Source organism: Oncorhynchus mykiss, chromosome 9 (assembly GCF_057628025.1).
Source record: "Oncorhynchus mykiss isolate SJ-2025 chromosome 9, ASM5762802v1, whole genome shotgun sequence".
NCBI lineage: Eukaryota > Metazoa > Chordata > Actinopteri > Salmoniformes > Salmonidae > Oncorhynchus > Oncorhynchus mykiss.
In genome coordinates this window covers 48,310,652-48,330,024 of record NC_143030.1, presented here as the reverse complement: position 1 = coordinate 48,330,024, position 19,373 = coordinate 48,310,652, and the positions used below count along the sequence as shown (strand labels likewise).

Genomic DNA, 19,373 nt, shown 5'->3' with positions numbered 1-19,373 from the left:
AAATTGTCCTTTTGAAACCTTTAACGTGCAAACTAAATTGTTTATTCATAAGCATATGTTGTAGCTTAGACTCTATTAAACATCATCTGAGGTTTTTGTGTTGTGCATTCCATGGCTTGAGACACCACATTCTCTTGACTATAGGGTGGGTGTCATTTCAATCATAGAAATTGAATTCATAGAATGGACCTATCCCTTCAGAACCCTGCATTGTGTTGGTACACGATTGAAATGTAAATTAAATTTAAATTGAAACTTCTAAATACTACCACAAAAATGACCGCTGATACACTCACGTCTAATGTCAACTTAAATCATCATGTCTATTCTAATAAACACAGCAAAAAAAGAAACGTCCCTTTTTCAGGACCCTGTCTTTCAAAGATAATTCGTAAAAATCCAAATAACTTCACAGATCTTCATTGTAAAGAGTTTAAACACTGTTTCCCATGCTTGTTCAATGAACCATAAACAATTCATGAACATGCACCTATGAAACGGTCGTTAAGACACTAACAGCTTACAGACGGTAGGCAATTAAGGTCACAGTTCTGAAAACTTAGGACACTAAAGAGGCCTTTCTACTGACTGAAAAACACCAAAATAAAGATGCCCAGGGTCCCTGCTCATCTGCGTTAATGTGTCTTAGGCATGCTGCAAGGAGGCATGAGGACTGCAGATGTGGCCAGGGCAATAAATTGCAATGTCCGTACTGTGAGACGCCTAAGACAGCACTACAGGGAGACAGGATGGACAGCTGATCGTCCTCGCAGTGGCAGACCATGTGTAACAACACCAGCACAGGATCGGTACATCTGAACAGCACACCTGCGGGACAGGTACAGTATGGCAACAACAACTGCCCGAGGTACACCAGCAACGCATAATCCCTCCATCAGTGCTCAGACTGTCTGCAATAGGCTGAGAGAGGCTGGACTGGTAGGCCTGTTGTAAGGCAGGTCCTCACCAGACATCACCGATAACAAAGTCACCTATGGGCACAAACCCACCGTCGCTGGACCAGACAGGACTGGCAAAAGTGCTCTTCACTGATGAGTCGTGCTGTTGTCTCACCAGGGGTGATGGTTGGATTCGCATTTATTGTCGAAGGAATGAGCGTTACACTGAGGCCTGTCCTCTGGAGCGGTGTTTGACAGCATCATCGTACTGAGCTTGTTGTCATTGCAGGCAATCTCAATGCTTTGCGTTACAGGGAAGACATCCTCCTCCCTCATGTGGTACCCTTCCTGCAGGCTCATCCTGACATGACCCTCCAGCATGACAATGCCACCAGCCATACTGCTCGTTCTGTGTGTGATTTCCTGCAAGACAAGAATGTCAGTGTTCTGCCATGGCCAGCGCAGAGCCCGGATCTCAATCCCATTGAGCACATCTGGCACCTGTTGGATCGGAGGGTGAGTGTTAGGGCCATACCCCCCAGAAATATCCGGGAACTTGCAGGTGCCTTGGTGGAAGAGTGGGGTAACATCTCACAGCAAGAACGGGCAAATCTGGTGCAGTCCATGAGGAGGAGATGCACTGCAGTACTTAATGCAGCTGGTGGCCACACCAGATATTGATTGTTACTTTTGATTTTGACCCCCCGCCCTTCGTTCAGGGACACATTATTCAATTTCTGTTAGTCACATGTCTGTGGAACTTGTGCAGTTTATGTTTCAGTTGTGGAATCTTATGTTCATACAAATATTTACACATGTTAAGTTTGCTGAAAATCAACACAGTTGACAGTGAAAGGACATTTTTTTGCTGAGTTGATCTATCTTTCTATGATTTCAATAGGTTTCCTATGGAGGATTGACAGTATACTTTAAAACAATGGATATCCCCATTCTGGTCAACATTCTCTAATGTGTGGACCTCCAACCATTTCAATTGTATTCCCATTTTAGTACATTTATCAGCCAAAACGTGACACCCACCTTTTATTCAAGAGCTGAAAGTCACTTTCTAAGTACTTCTGAAATGGGCAAATATGTATGGAAGGTTTCGCTCAAATCAAAAGGAGTCCTGTCAAAAAGGGATTGAATTCAAATGGATTTATCCAGTAGTGAATTTATATCCCTCTTTCCTCTGGCTGTTACCCATACATGTCCCAGGCTTTAGAGAGAATGTACATGGAAAGGAGGGATGACAGACTTGTTATAGAGCAATTCCATGGTAGTGCGGAGACGCCGATTTGTCACTTTACATGTATGCCAAACAAAAACCATTGATTTCAAAGTTTAACACACCACACAATTCAATGCACAAATACTACTTTTAACAATTTTCACTGAACATTTTACAGAAACACTAGAAGAACTGTGCAGATGCAAAACACCCTTGGGGGAATGGAGTGAGAGTCAGGAGTTGGAAGAGACAGGGGCTGAGAGAGACAGGGGCTGAGAGAGAGGGAGAGAGAGGGGATGAGAGAGGCTGGGAGAGAAAAAGAGAGGGAAAGAGAGAGACTGGGAGCACGAGAGAAAGAGGCTGGGAGAGAGTGAGAGGGAAAGCGAGAGTGGCTGGGAGAGCACGAGAGAAAGAGGCTGGGAGAGCACGAGACACGAGAGAAAGAGTCTGGGAGAGCACGAGAGAAAGAGGCTAGGAGAGCACGAGAGAAAGAGGCTGAGAGAGCAAGTGAGAAAGAGACTGGGAGAGCATGAGAAAAAGAGGCTGAGAGCGCACGAGAGAAAGAGGCTGGGAGAGCACGAGAGAAAGAGGCTGGGAGAGCACGAGGGAAAGAGGCTGAGAGTGCACGAGAGAAAGAGGCTGGGAGAGCACGAGAGAAAGAGGCTGAGAGAGAACAAGAGAAAGAGGCTGGGAGAGCACAAGAGAAAGAGGCTGAGAGAGCACGAGAGAAAGAGGCTGAGAGAGCACGAGAGAAAGAGGCTGGGAGAGCACGAGAGGCTGGGAGTGGGGGAGCGAGAGGCTGGGAGTAGGGGAGAAGGAGGGAAAGAGAGATGCTGAGTGAGAGGGAAAGAGAGAGGGGCTGGGAGAGAGAGGCAAGAGAGAGAGGCTGGGAGAGGCTGAGGGAGGGGGAGAGAGAGAGAGGTGGGGGGGGCTTCATAGTGTGCATGCAATGATTTAAAACATGTGACACCTTTTTATTACAACACATACTGGGCACTGGCATTTGCTCCGAATTAAGATTCAATAATGTCTGCAGAAAGAATGGGGTGTCAGCTATGACATGACACATTGACTTTGAAAAAATCTGTTTTGGTTATTGAACTATACTAAGTGAAGTGGATTTATAGCCAGTAACGGAATTTCATTATACTTCCCTGATCTGTACTACACAGAAATTCATATCCATAATTATGCATACCATTCTCTTCATGGTGATGTATCCTAAATAGGTACACAAAGGTATAAATAGGCAATATCCTCTTTTGCATATTTGGGTATTATTCTTCACACTGGCTATTATTTTAATGAGCTCTGCCTCCAAACAAGTTGGTTGGTCCAGACCAGACCAAATCTGAACCAATCATAGATGTCGATGTTTCACAAGTTTGGACATGAAAGTACAGCTCAGTAGAGTAGAGTTTAGTATAGTACATTAGTGTACTGTACTATACTGAACTCTACTTTCCTTTGCTGTACTGTACTCTGTACTGTACTGTACTCTACTTTTCTTTACTGTACTCTACTCTACTGTGCTGTGCTCCCAAAACTTGTGAACCCACCTGTGGTTTGTGACTGCTATAATTCCCCATTGTAGCAAATTCCATTACAGATTTTTTTCTGGAAATTGGATTGAACTAATATCAACACTTCTATTTAGTTTGAGAAATGTTACTGCCTTCTGTAAGTTTAAGAAACATTGTCTTGTGATTTAATTCCGTTAGCAAAAACCCACATAACTTTTAAGATATTTTCACATTTCTCCCTCCTGAGAAGGAGGGAGGATAAGGAAAGTTCACAGAAGTAACAAGTAAAGGTAGACCAATCAATTAGTTAGTGTTTTTACTGATGTCAATTTTAAAGGAATATCGATTTTTAATCACTTAATCATTAATAAACAAAATTGATATCAGTAAAAACACTAATAACTAATTGATTGGTCTACCTTTACTTGTTACTTCTGTGAACTTTCATTATCCTCCCTCATGAGAGGGAGAAATGTGAAAATATCTTAAAAGTTATGTGTGTTTTTGCTAACGGAATTAAGTCACAAGCAATGTTTCTTCAACTTACAGAAGGCAGTAACATTTCTCAAACTAAATAGAAGTGTTGATATTAGTTGGCAGGGGTCTTGACTTCAACATTACTGTGTTTTGATGTATTTCTAATACCCTTTAAGACTTTTTGTGGTAGATATTTTCTAAGATTCCTTTTCCATCTGTTTGACCAGAAAACCTTCGCTTATTCCTAATAGGATGTTAAATGGTAAAAAAAAAAAAAAAAATGTTATATGCCTTAATAAAAAATCTAAATACTCTTAGCTTTCATTTGACACCCAATTTGACACGCTCCTATTAAACTTCACTTGTTGGTGCTCATGGGTCCTTTAACATTGAAATGACCTTTATGCCATCAGTCTTACTAATGCTATGCAAATCACCTCTTGAATAAGCTCAGCTAAACCCTCATGACTAGAGGTCGACCGATTATGATTTCTTCAACGGCGATACCGATACCGATTTATTGGAGGACCAAAAAAAAGCAGATGCCGATTAATCTGCCGATTTTTATTTATTCATTTGTAATAATGACAATTACAACAATACTGAATGAACACTTATTTTAACTTAATATAATACATCAATAAAAATCAATTTAGCCTCAAATAAATAATGAAACATGTTCAATTTGGTTTAAATAATGCAAAAACAAAGTGTTGGAGAAGAAAGTAAAAGTGCAATATGTGCCATGTAAAGAAGCTAATGTTCTAAAACAAAGCGTTTATTATTTCAGTGAAATACGGAACCGTTCGGTATTTTATCTAACGGGTGGCATCCCTAAGTCTAAATATTCTTGTTACATTGTACAACCTTCAATGTTATGTCATAATTACGTAAAATTCTGGCAAATTAGTTCACAATGAGCCAGGCTGCCCAAACTGTTGCTTATACCCTGACTCTGCGTGCAATGAACGCAAGAGAAGTGACACAATTTCACCTGGTTAATATTGCTTGCTAACCTGGATTTCTTTAAGCTAAATATGCAGGTTTAAAAATATATACTTCTGTGTATTGATTTTAAGAAAGGCATTGGTGTTTATGGTTAGGTACAGTCGTGCAACGATTGTGCTTTTTTTGCAAATGCGCTTTTGTTAAATCATCCCCCTGCGTTGCATCGATTATATGCAACGCAGGACACGCTAGATAAACTAGTAATATCATCAACCATGTGTAGTTAACTAGTGCTTATGATTGATTGATTGATTGATTGATTGTTTTTTATCAGATAAGTTTAATGCTAGCTAGCAGCTTAACTTGGCATCTTACTGCATTCGCGTAACAGGCAGGCTCCTCGTGGAGTGCAATGAGAGGCAGGTGGTTAGAGCGTTGGACTAGTTAACCATAAGGTTGCAAGATTGAATCCCAGATCTGACAAGGTGAAAATCTGTCGTTCTGCCCCTGAACAAGGCAGTTAACCCACCGTTCCTAGGCCATCATTGAAAATAAGAATGTGTTCTTAACTGACTTGCCTAGTTAAATAAAGGTGTACTTTTTTTATTTTTTAAAATCGGCGTTCAAAAATACCGATTTCCGATTGTTATGAAAACTTGAAATCGGCCCTAATTAATCGGCCATTCCGATTAATCGGTCGACCTCTACTCATGACAGACCGTACAACAACATATTAGGGGGTTAAATTAGTGGTTACTCCCCCCAAACCAATGGAATGTCTACTACTGCTACTACTTTGTCCTTTCAATATTTTTCTGTTCAATAAATTAGTGCTAGTCAAAGAAGTAGACTAATAAGTGTTCCCTTCATTACCGCCACATACACTGAGTGTACAAAGCATTAGGAACACCTGCTCTTTCCATGACATACACTGACCAGGTGAAAGCTATGATCCCTTATTGATGTCACTTCTTAAATGAGCTCCCGAGTGGGGCAGCGGTCTAAGGCACTGCATATCAGTGCTAAAGGCATGGTTTGATTCCAAGCTGTATCACAACCGGCCGTGATTGGGAGTCCCATAGGGCGGCGCACAATTGGCCCAGCGTCGTCCGGGCTAGGGTTTTGGCCGTGGTAGGCCGTCATCGTAAATAAGAATTTGTTCTTAACTGACTTGCCTAGTTAAATAAAGGTAAAATATTTTTTTTCATTAAATCCACTTCAATCAGTGTAGATGCAGGGGAGGAGACAGGTCAAAGAATTATTATTTTTTTCTGTTCTGAAGGAAAAAGGGGGTGCAACTCAAAATTAGGAACGTGTTCCTAATGTTTTGTACACTCAGTGTATGTTCACCATTCACTGCTAGGCTTGAGTGGCTGTCTGACCATACAACCACCACAAAGAGTGTCAGTGATTGGCTGACATTTGTATATGGTCTCTCTTCCCGTTAGTAATGTAATCTAGATGAGGTTTGACACAGTGGGTACTCCTTGTTGGTTTCCACACGATGTCAATGGGTCACTGACATCGCTTCAGAGCATCCTTGACACACACCGCTTGTTTTGTGAAAGTGGTTTCTGGTGCAAACACTTGATACCTGAATCAGATAATAGCTTAACGTCTATTAAAGTATTCATCAGGGTTACCCTACACTGAGTGAACAAAACAATAGGGACACCTTCCTAATATTGTGTTGCACCCCCTTTTGCCCTCAGAACAGCCTCAATTCGTCAGGGCATGGACTCTACAAGGTGTCGAAAGCGTTCCACAGGTATACTGGCCCACGTTGACTCCAATGCTTCCCACAGTTGTGTCAAGTTGGATGGATGTCTTTTTTGTGTCGGACCATTCTTGATACACACGGAAAATTGTTGAGTGTGAAAAACCCAGCAACCATACCGTGCAAAGGCACTTAAATCGCCCTCTGAATGGCACACATACAGTACATAATCCACGTCTCAGTTGTCTCAAGGCTTAAAAATCCTTCATCCTTCTTTAACCAGTCTCCCCTTCATCTACACTGATTTGAAGTGGAGTTAAAAAGTGACAATAAGGGATCATAGTTTTAACCTGGATTCACCTGTGTCTTTCCTCTTTCGTAGGACCGGGATAGTTCTGGAGCCACCGTTCTCCACCTCGCCTCCCGGTTCAGCCATCACGAGATCACAGATTGGCTGCTGAAGAGCGGGGAAGCAGACACTGGGGCGTCCACAGACACTGGGGCCCTGCCTGTCCACTATGCTGCTGCCAAGGGAGACCTGCCCTCCCTCCGTCTCCTGTTGGGACACAGCCCAAAGTAAGAGCGCCAATGCTAACGCTAAGCTAACCCACTTACTAGCCATTATCCGTATACTATCCACACTAGGGCTGTGACAAGTTGACAGTTTTGCTTAATGTTTAAACTGCCAATTTTTTTTTATCGTTTTTTAAAATCGTTTTGCCGTTAAAACGATGAGAAAAAATCATACAATTCCAGACAGTAGAATTCCAGAGAGTAGAATTACAGTAGACAAACAAACATGCAGTTGTGGAGGATGCTTTCAAAGGGCCACATTCCATTAAGTCTTAAAAGCGTAATCAATACAGGCTACGGGTAGCCATTTGTAATTTCATATGAGGCAACATTGAAGAGTAGGCTACACGCAAGACTGGCCTGATGACATCGGTGCCATGAATAGCCTAGGGATTTCTACACGCAACAGACCAAAGACTGAACACACGCTTGCATCATTAGCAAAGACACAGAGCAGGCAGGCCAGCATGAGGGAGTGAGCGGCATGTTTTGGTCATTTGCATCTCGCAATGTCTTGTCTTGCATGCCTTGCAAATTCACCAAGTAGCCTAAAGTTTACATCTTCCTCTGGTTTTATTTGAATTACACAACTTCCCCAGGCCTTTATAGCCTGTCGGCTGTAACACGGAAAATCATTTGTTTTGTGATAACTGAACTGTGATTTTAATTAAGGTGGGGGGGGAACAAAACACATTGTTTTTCGGGTTTGGTATTTTTCTTAACGTAAAGGATCCCAACTTCATTGAAATGTTTTAACGTTGAAACGTTCACACCACTAATCCCCACACAGGGTTTATGTAGCTAACCCTGACAGGATTTTGGGATGTTTGAGTGTTATTTATTTTATTGTTTTTACCGTGATTTGATCGTTACTAACATTTAAAGTGAACCCAAATAGGAGTCCCAACCTCAATGACCCTAACCACTGTGCCGAGCATTACTTCACAACCCAATATTTGTCCTTGTGTTAACACTTTCTCTGCTCCTAACTCTCACCTCTACTATGAACTTTTCCCTAAGGCTCAACTTAACACTAACAACTAACACTACCTAGACAATAAGGGCCCGTTCAGATTCACTAGACTTGTTACCAGCGGCAGTCTCGTAATAAATAAAAAAAATGTGTTGACATTAGCTACAGCCAACGCTACTAAAGACACTGATAACTGCAAGCTACGTAGTACACAATATTTTCAAGTCATTTTGGGCCATGCTATACGATGGCCGTAGTTTTCAGCACGTATACAGGTGCACACAGCGTTAAACGTGCCGAGCACTTGCGTTCCATAGAAATCCTGGTTGAGAATGAAACGACTGAACAAATGAACAACGAAACAGCACAGCAAGTAAGTGAAAGAAATAGGTTTTGATTATGTTTTACTGGTAATGGGGACATACGTAAATGCCAACAAAATTACTTTTTGGTCAGTGTGGTGTGTGTGTGTATCTGTGTAACCTTTATTTAACTAGGCAAGTCAGTTAAGAACAAATTCTTATTTACAATTTCGGCCCGGTCGACGCTGGGCCAATTGTGCACCTCACTATGGGACTCCCAATCACGGCCGGATGTGATACAGCCTGGATTCGAACCAGGGACTGTGGTGAAGCCTCTAGCACTGAGATGCAGTGCCTTACACCGCTACGTCCATGTGTGTGTGTTAACTATTTAACTGTACTAGAATGCTTAAAAGGCAGCTAAAATTGTAAATATCGATATCAGAGGTTTTTTTGCAAGGAAAATATTGGATATCGGAATCGGCCAAAAATGTAATATCGGTGCATCACTAGTTACCACCAAGTCTAGTTACAGTATATAAAAAACATTTCTACAGCTCTCAAATACAGAAGTGCATAAACATTATCATACAGTATCATATGCATTATACAGAGCTCGGTAGCAAGCTAAACAAATAATGTAGGCTATTCATCACATAATTGATTAATGTTGCTAGCTAGCTAAACCAGCCATATCAATTATATTACAATTTAAGATAATTACCTCCAAAACACACCAGGCTTCGTTTTATCCTATAGTGCAAATCATTCATGTTAGAATCAGTAAATGGGATATAGCTAAGCAACTTGCGCCTGAAAACATCAGCTATTAGCTAATTCAAAGTCTAAGGAGTTGTCTCACTCATTGAGCTATAATGTTGGCACTCGGATGCCAGGGATTTTTTTGGATCAAAAAGGGGCTGGTGGGCGTGGCTATCGGTGGGGCAGAATTTTGAATTTCAGAGCCAATTTTCCTGCAATTCTAAGAATTGTTCATTGGAGCTGAGATAACTGCAAAAATGTAAGGTACTTTTCTGCAATTCTACACATTTTGCCATGGAGTTGAGAGAACATCTAGCAGTTTTTAAAATTTTGCAATGCCCAATGCTGTTTTTTTGCTCAAACAAAAATCAATACTGTTAAATTAATTGTTTTTGGAATTTGCAATGTTTACATTTTATTTAGGTGATTGTTAGTTCTCAAAGACTATATAATGAAAAATATATAGGTCCATTATCCATTTTCTAGACATTTAGGTTTACACTGAAAACATTTTTCCATCCCAAAAAGTAATAATAATAAATAAATTAAAAAAAGAGTATATAATATTGAAATGTTAAATTGTTTTTACAGTTTAGATAGACTTAGGTGTCCTGAAAAAGTGCTTACCCAAGGGTTTCTATGGCAGAAAACTCCCTGGATGCACTTTTGCCAGCTGTTTTGTTAAGGCCACACAAACAGGATATTACTGCATTTGAAGGTAAAAGCCAAATAAAACCCCAAAAATATAAGTAAAATGTCTAGAAATTTCAGCCGTTAAAAAAAACATTGCTCCGGTATTAAGATTTTTACTGTAAGAGCATTTGGCTACACGAGACAATTCTGTTTACATTCGACGGCTCGGAGGGAGGTTACTCTCAAAAAAGACTTGCCAGCAACCTGGCGCAGTTGGCGCAGATGTGACAATTTTGCAAGAATACTGTAAAAGGTCGAGCCGGGTGTATTTTTTCAAACTTGTGAGAATCTCTTGCCGTGAGAATATACTTTAAGTGCACACTAAGACATGGCAGCCATCTTTTTCTCTTAATTGGTAGCCTACTGTGGGCCTTTGATATTTCCTAAGTCAACAGGACTGGCACAGATAACTACGTTTTCACAGTTTTTGAGCATGTTGAGCATTTTTGTGGCATTACATGCAGATAATCATCTGCCTTAACTCATAGTTTTCCGTAATAATAACATGGTTAACGCTTAAGATGAATTAAGGCAAATAAGCCAATAACCCTAACCCACTTATAAGCATTTTTAATGACTTATTAATGAAAGCTACTGTAAAGTGGTATTTTAAAAAATGACAGAGACTCAGGCTCTGATGCATGTTTTGATTCAGTGATTTGTCTTTTGTCAACACTGCGGGCTAACAAGGGATTTTCAAGAGATCACAGATGTTGCCAGGGAATCTGACACTTGCTTTTTCGGCAACTGTTGAGTAAACTAGTCACCTTCAGTTCAAATCACATGATGGAATACTTCCTAAAGGAATGCACTCAACCATGGCCAAATATGACATTTGCTGCCTTTTTTTGCAGAATTGTCCTCAGGGGCAAATGATTGATTGTCCTGGATTAATAATAATGGTGTCACATATAGGACGTCCCCTGCTCATCGCTTGATTTGTCATGATAATCGTGCATTGGTTTTGTCTTGTAGAATCTAATTTGTGTGTGTGTGGACATGTGTGTGGTGTTTGTTGTGAGAGAGGTGTGCGTGTGTGTGTAATGTTATTGAATGTCGGTGCTAATCACCGTTGCACTACAGGAGCCGTGCCGCAGAGAGAACATGGAGCCATATGGCCTTACGATTGTCATGGACACATGCCAAGGCATTAGCAACACTGAGTGCCCATGCAGGGTGGATATTCAATCAAAGAACTGCTGTCTGTCAACATCAGTTCAATTGTGGTTAGGGTTGAGGAGAGGGTGGGAGATGGGGTTGAGGCAATAGGGTGGGAGATGGCATAAACAACATTTTGTCAAAGTGGAAACAGGTTTTTAGAAATTGTTGCAAATGTATTTAAAAGTATTCAGACCTTTTGCTATGAGACTCGAAATTGAGCTCCGGTGCATCCTATTTCCATTGATAATCCTTCAGACGTTTCTAAAACTTGATTGGAGTCCACCTGTGGTCAATTCAATTTATTGGGCATGATTTGTAAAGGCACACACCTGTCTATATAAGGTCCCACAGTTGACAGTGCATGTCAGAGCATAATCCAAGCCATAGAAGGAATTGTCTGTAGAGCTCCGAAACAGGATTGTGTTGAGGCACAGATCTGGGGAAGAGTACCAAAACATTTCTGCAGCATTGAAGGTCCCCAAGAACACAGTGGCCTCCATTATTCTTAAATGGAAGAGGTTTGGAACCACCAAGACTCTTCATAGAGCTGGCCACCCGTCAAAAACAGAGAAATTGGGGGAGAAGGGCCTTAGTCAGGGATGTGAACCCGATCGAACATCTCTGGAGAGACCTGAAAATAGCTGTGCAGCAACGCTCCGCATCCAACCTGACAGAGCTTGAGAGGATCTGCAGAGAAGAATGAGAGAAACTCCCCAAATACAGGTGTGCCAAGCTTATAACGTCATACCCAAGAAGACTCAAAGCTGTAATTGCTGCCAAAGGTGCTTCAACAAAGTACTGAGTTAAGGGTCTGAATACTTATGTAAACGTGATATTGCAGTTTTCATAGTTAATACATGTGCAGAAATTTCGAAAAAACTATTTTTGCTTTGTCATTATGGGGTATTGTGTGTAGATTGATGAGGGGGAAAAACGATTTAATGCATTTTAGAATAAGGCTGTAACGTAACAAAATGCAGACGAGATCAAGGGGCCTGAATACCTTCCCGAATGCACTGTAAATGAAGAGCATGTTTGCAGAACATAGAGAGACAACAGTGTAATGTTTGAGCCTATAGCCTAACCAATAGATAAGCAATGGGAACCTCCTGTTGGTTGTAAAGGAATAAAATATGATAGGGACCAGATAGCCAGCTGCCACCTAAGGCCTCATCAAGGCTGTCCAATGGGACTGTTCTGTTCACTTCAACATGCGGCACAGATCACTCACCTCTGCCATAAACCTATAGAAATAAGCTGAAGAGGTGGAGTCTGAGGGCTATAGGCTAGTGTTCTGGCCTTGGTGTTGGAGTTTGGGGCCTACCTACCAGGGACTCCAGTGTTGTCTAGGTGCAACCCAGACAGGTGCGTAGCTCTTGAATCTTTAATTGGCCCCAGAGACGTGGCTGTGCCTGATAGCATTGCTCCATTCACTCCTGCCTCTTCCCTTCCCCCACCCCTCATGCTATTTACCGCTGCAGCCATGGCGACACACAGTAGCGAACCGGCGATAAGCTAATGAGGGAAAACAATACAGGCATGAAGAAGGGGACCGCTTTCTAGTCGTCACTGGCATTGTTTAACCGAGGCCTTTTGCTGTGGGGAGATAGCATTGTGATGTCACGGTTTATTATACGGCGTAGAACAGAATGTTATCTTCTGGATTTCAAAGGGTAATTGGCCTGTTTGACAGCTGTTACCTTAGCTCTCAGAAATCACAAGGGAGGCAACCCCTCACAAGGGAAGCATTTCTCCTTTATCATACGACTCTGTTCCTTCATTTATTTTTATTGAGCACTAGTTAGCGGAATGTAAAAAGCTACATTCATCATCATTGTTTAGCCCCCCATATAGTTTCCCTTTACTGTTGGTAGTAATCCGACTTAGCTAGCTGCACAGAATGTGGTAAGGATTGGATTTGTCTGGAGCACGTTATTACAGATGGATGGTTTCAAGGCCTTGGAAACCCACATGCTAAACATTTGCTCAATTTACAGTGCAGAAAAAAACATCAAAGGCCCTGGAATCCATTCCACAGATCACCTCTAAAGTCCTTCGATAATTGACTCCAAGGCAGGCCATTCATGTGCAATAGTTCTCACATTTGTACTTTTTGTTTTTAATTTTTGACAAAGTTGAGTTAGGCTGACCATTCTAAAACTGTACGGTGAAATCGTCAATCTACATCACAGTTCTGACATCACAACATACCGTGGGAAGTGTTCCATTGTTTAGCCTAATATTGTACTGTATTTGCACAAAACGGATTACTAAAGGTATACAACTGTTTAGTTACGGTAACTTAGTTAGCTGTGAACTGTTTGTCTGGACAAGAGGTCAGTTCAGTCAGGCACTCCGCTGCAGCTATGAAGTGAAGCCAATTTTATTTGACCTTTATTTAACTAGGCAAGTCAGATAAGAACAAAGTGGGCAGAACTACCTCGGGGATTTGATCTAGCGAACTTTTGGTTACTGGCCCAATGCTCTAACCACTAGGCTACCTGCCGCCCCAGAGGTGTGTGAGCCTAGTGTAATGTGAGGTGTGAGCCATAGTCAACATGCCAAGTACTCAGCTGTCAGCAGTGTGCTGCTCATTAGGCTATGTCTGTCTGTCTTTTGTGGTAGAAAATGGGGATAGGGATGCAGGACTGACGCAGATTTAGTTCCTAGACAATGGCCACCAAATGTATGGGCCTGGGCTCAAAGGGCTGAATCTGTGAATTGTACTTCCCTGTCATCCTGTGTCTCCACAAAGCTAACAGGATGACGTGCTGTGTCTCCGCTGATAGTGCTGCTGGAACATAAAAGACAGGCGACGAACTGGCAATAAACCTCAGCGAGATGGTTGCACAGACTCACAGAGAAAGCAAGAGAGAAGGAACATGTTATGCAATCAATTAGCGCAGATTAAGAGCTTTGCCAGGGCTTAATTGCAGCATAGGGTCAAAAGGGGTGGGGCGACTGCTGCTGACTGAGGGCCATAAAATCTACTTTTGAGACATTCTAGATGCCCAAGTGTCATGGTGGGTGAACTTTCAGCAGCATCTCTCTCTCTGGGTCTAAAGTAGGGGTAGGCAACCCTGTTCCTGGAGTGCTGCAGGTACTGCAGGATTTTGTTCTAACTAGGCACCACATCAGACCAATTTAGCTAATTGTTCAGTTCAATGATTGCCTAAATTCAACACACCTGGTCTTCCAGGTCGGTTAAATGAAAAACATGAAGTGCCCGCGGCACTCCAGGACCAGGGTTGCCTACCCCTGCTTTAGACCCAGAGAGCGAGATGCTGCTGAAAGTTCACCCACCGCGGCACTCGGGCATCTAGAACGTCTCAAGTATATTTAGAGTGTAGGATTTGGATTAGCCTAATGCACTCCCACTTTTCCCACGTCCCTTTTCCATGCTATATTTTCTGCCTAGCCAATTATAGTAGATGGATATTTAGCGCAACTATGTTAGGGTCATTGTTAGGGTCAAAGGATGCATAAATTGAAGGTTAAAAGCTATTTTGGGGGGGGATTAGAATCTTTAACTTTCTAAGAATATATCTTGTTGAGTGTGTTGTTGTGTCTGGATTCATCCAAGTCTGTGAACCGCTATTGGTGTTGTTTATCAAAAAAATGAATATATACAGTCCCATCCAAAATTATTGGAGCCCTTGATAAAGATTAGCAAAAAAGACTATATAATAAATAATACAAATACTGAGCTATATTGTATGCTCAACATATTGACAATTATTTTATGCTTTTACAATTACTCAGAAAAAGAGATTATGTTTAACAAGTAATAAAACAAATTCTCAAAGATAGGTGTCAAAATTATTGCCACCCCTGTTTTCAATACTCTGGCACCCTCCCCTTTCGAGGATAACGGCACTGAGCCTTCAAAAAAACGAGATTGGTGAACACATTGGGATGGATATAGACCATTACTCCATACAGAATTTTTCCATATCCTTCATCCTTTAGTCTGCGCTTATGGACGGCCCTCTTCAATTCAAACTAGAGGTTTTTGATGGGGTTCAAGTCCGGATACTGAGATGGCCATAGCAAAATTTAGATTTTTTTTATGGCCAATTAACATTTCCTTGTGGATTTTGATTTGTGCTTGGGGTTATTGTCTTGCTGTAAGATCCACTTGCGCACAAGTTTCAGTCTCCTGGCAGAGGCAAACAAGTTTTTGTCTAAAATGTCCTGGGAATTATTTTGTCACTAACAACCTCATGCTAATCACATTAGCCTATGTGAGCTCAACCGTCCCGCGTGGGGACACTGATCCTGTAGACGTTTTAAACTGAGATGAATTTTAAAAAGTAGAATGTGAATGCGGATGTAATTTTGTTTGATTTTATTTCTAAGAATCTTCAGGTGTGCCAATACTATTGACACATCTTTTTGAGAAAAAAAGTAATAATATAGTTTTCCAATTTTTTGGAGCATTCGATATAGCTCAGTATACATTTTGTTCATCATCTTTATCAAGGGTGCCAATAATTTTCTATGTGATTTTATCTGTTGAGACTGTATGAGGGTGCAGGTAAGTCATTTTACATTTTTTGGTGGGGGGTGGGGGTGGGGGGTGTATGTTGGTTAAAGTATGTAATTTCTTCAGTCCTCTGTAACAGCATGGAGGAAAACTTTTCTCGTCATGGGTCACTTAATTATTTAAACAAGAAACGCCACTGAGAACACAATAAGCTTTTATCAGGCAAGAAGCCTATTAGTGTGACAACATCCATTACTTTGCTAATAATGAAGATAAGATTGCCCTTTGTTACATACACTGAACGTGGAGGAAGGGAGAATGGTGTGTATTGTATCCAGTAATAGTGGAGGCAATTTCAAGTTGACAAGTTACAGACGAACAAAATGGCTCGTGTGCATGTTTTTGTTGAGGGTGTGTGGGACGGGGTATCATCTATTGTCACACTTTGTGTTTCTACCCTCGCACAAAGACAAGCCTCTTTGTTAAGCCCTTTTGAAATCTACACCTGTACTCCTAAAGCAATTCCTTTAGTGGAGTACCTGAGTCTGTGTAGGCTAAAACTCAGTAGTCACCCTTGTCATGAGGCATCTCATAAGAGCTCATAGACACCTTGATGCAGTTTCTATCCAGTGTTTGAGGGGGTTTGTGTGTTGCGTCAATATTCGCATGTTAGTGTCAGCCCCTTTCCATAAACATACCGTATGTTGAGCACCCTCTCCAGACCCCGGGATGCAGGAGAGCTCCGGCCCACTTTAGTTACACTCATGAATAATGCAGCCATCTGCCTACTTCCTGATGATAGAACTGCAGATTAGGTCCCCTTCCTGTGGCATTTAAATATTTAAAGGGCACTTGTTTTTACCTGAAACCTCGCCCCAAATGCACCCCAAGGATGCCCCGTTGGTCACGCCTAAGATTTGGGGCTTTGTCATATTTTCAAGGAACAAAGGAAAGGAAAGGAGGTGTTACTTAAGGTGTTACGTTTTGGATCCAGGAAACGTATACATCGCCCAAATATAGCTTCAGTAACAACCTCGACTTAGTCGAGTAAGTTGTTGGCTTGGGTTCTAACTGCTGTCTCTATTCTGTGAGGGGAAACTGGGTGCAATTGTGTTTGGTTTGAGGGGAGACACCCCTCCTCCTTTACCCCTCCCCCTCTTTACATCTCTTTTCCTCCATCCCTCTGGCCTGTCATCACTTACTGCCACCTGGTTAACCCTGAGGTAGTGAGGAACAGAACCAGCAGGGTAGTAAGCCTCTTACTGGACTCATTGCCCGCTTGTCAGTCAGTGTCCAAATAAAGCAAGGCTGAATGGGATTTAGAAGGGAAGCACTTCACTCCTTCAACTCCCTCTGTGACTAGGAGATCTGGGGCAAGCAGAGGCATTGTCATTGGATAGGGCAAATAATTATCCACTGCCAAGTTGGCCTTTGGGGAACGGGGAGAACAGGGAGGGCGGAGTTTGGCTCCAGGGGGTGGAGTTGGCTCGATGTGCTAATCAGAATACCTCCCCCAGTCATGGAGCCTCATGGAAAGGATCCTTAAGGTGGCAACTAGGACCAAGCTTATTCCAAGGGCTGTTATGAAGTTAAAACCACTTGGCTACCCTGCCGCCCCGAATAACATTACTGCCCAATGTTAGCAACCGTATACATGTTTATACACTCTTCTTGGTTAACCCAAAGTAGTTATGTTGTTCAAGAATCACAATGTAATAATATGGTAATTTATTAAATAAAGCTGAATACAGGTCTATTTTTTATGCTCCTTTAGTGTTGTCAATTCCCAAACAAAGAATGGTGCCACACCCCTATACCTGGCCTGCCAGGAAGGTCACCTGGAGGTTGTCCAATACCTGGTGAAAGACTGTGTGGCGGAGCCAGGCATCAGAGCCAATGACGGGATGACACCTCTGCACGCCGCCGCCCAAATGGGCCATAACACTGTCATCGTCTGGTTGGTAGGTCAATGGTCCCCACTTCATGCTGTCTTTGGATATTTCTTCTACTGTATTTGTTGTACTATTTTCTAGTATATTTTATAGTATATTTTGGTCCTAGACAAGCTCCAAATAAATCCAATGTGGGTGTACATTAATATCCAGAGACCATAAAGAGCCTAATTCATGGCAATAAAATGCTATTGATATGAAATGTTACGAGCAACATCAGACAACTGCAATATAAAAATAAATACTAATATGCTTAAAGCAAAGAAATGCATAATGGTGGAAAACAAGCTATAGCTAAAGGTTAAAACTAATGTTCTAGAAGGCTAGAAGGAATGTCCTACTGGAATACACCAGCGTCACCAATAGGGGCTCACTTGTGGTAGCGTAGCACACAAACAGTGGGGCAAAAAAGTATTTAGTCAGTCACCAATTGTGCAAGTTATCCCACTTAAGAAGATGAGAGAGGCCTGTAATTTTCATCATATATACACTTCAACTATGACAGACAAAATGAGGAAAAAAATCCAGAAAATCACAGGATTTTTAATGAATTTATTTGCAAATTATGGTGGAAAATAAGTATTTGGTCAATGACAAAAGTTTATCTCAATACTTTGTTATATACCCTTTGTTGGCAATGACAGAGGTCAAATGTTTTCTGTAAGTCTTTACAAGGTTTTCACACACTGTTGCTGGTATTTTGGCCCATTCCTCCATGCAGATCTCCTCTAGAGCAGTGATGTTTTGGGGCTGTTGCTGGGCAACACGGACTTTCAACTCCCTCCAAAGATTTTCTATGGGGTTGAGATCTGGAGACTGGCTAGGCCACTCCAGGACCTTGAAATGCTTCTTACGAAGCCACTCCTTCGTTGCCCGGGCGGTGTGTTTGGGATCATTGTCATGCTGAAAGACCCAGCCACGTTTCATCTTCAATGCCCTTGCTGATGGTAGGCTTTGTTACTTTGGTCCCAGCTCTCTGCAGGTCATTCACTAGGGCCCCCCCCCCCCCGCCGTGTGGTTCTGGGATTTTTGCTCACCGTTCTTGTGATCATTTTGACCCCACGGGGTGAGATCTTGCGTGGAGCCCCAGATCGAGGGAGATTATCAGTGGTCTTGTATGTCTTCCATTTCCTAATAATTGCTCCCACGGATGATTTCTTCAAACCAAACTGCTTACCTATTGAGGATTCAGTCTTCCCAGCCTGGTGCAGGTCTACAATTTTGTTTCTGGTGTCCTTTGACAGCTCTTTAGTCTTGGCCATAGTGGAGTTTGGAGTGTGACTGTTTGAGGTTGTGGACAGGTGTCTTTTATACTGTTAACAAGTTCAAACAGGTGCCATTAATACAGGTAACGAGTGGAGGACAGAGGAGCCTCTTAAAGAAGAGTCTGCCCCACTGCATGTGGAAAGCAACAAAAAAGATAATAATGCTGGCAAGCAAGATTTATTGTATATTTATTGTATAACAGAAATAGCTTAAAACTGATAGTCCAATGATTGTGCTTGAAATGTGCTCTTCAGTACATAGGCATAAATAACCAATATAGTTTTATAGTTCTTGCATTTGTAATACTCTAATTGTATGGGTAATGAATATTACAAAGGGGAAAAAGCAGCTCCAGCTAGGAAACTTAGCTAACGGCAATTAGAAAACTTAGGTAACGGCAGCATGCTAAC

At 41.8% G+C, this 19,373-nt stretch overlaps 1 protein-coding gene across 2 annotated transcripts in view; it reads left to right on the top strand.

Annotated features, from left to right (window-relative positions):
- espn (espin) overlaps nucleotides 1-19,373 on the top strand; it is a 100,869-nt gene that overhangs the window by 3,853 nt on the left and 77,643 nt on the right. For both annotated transcript variants that reach the window (XM_090184372.1, XM_090184373.1), the window contains exons 2-3: nucleotides 7,178-7,371; nucleotides 17,520-17,706. In XM_090184372.1, the coding sequence (XP_090040498.1) occupies nucleotides 7,178-7,371; nucleotides 17,520-17,706 (381 nt within the window). The remainder of the gene's footprint in view (nucleotides 1-7,177; nucleotides 7,372-17,519; nucleotides 17,707-19,373) is intronic.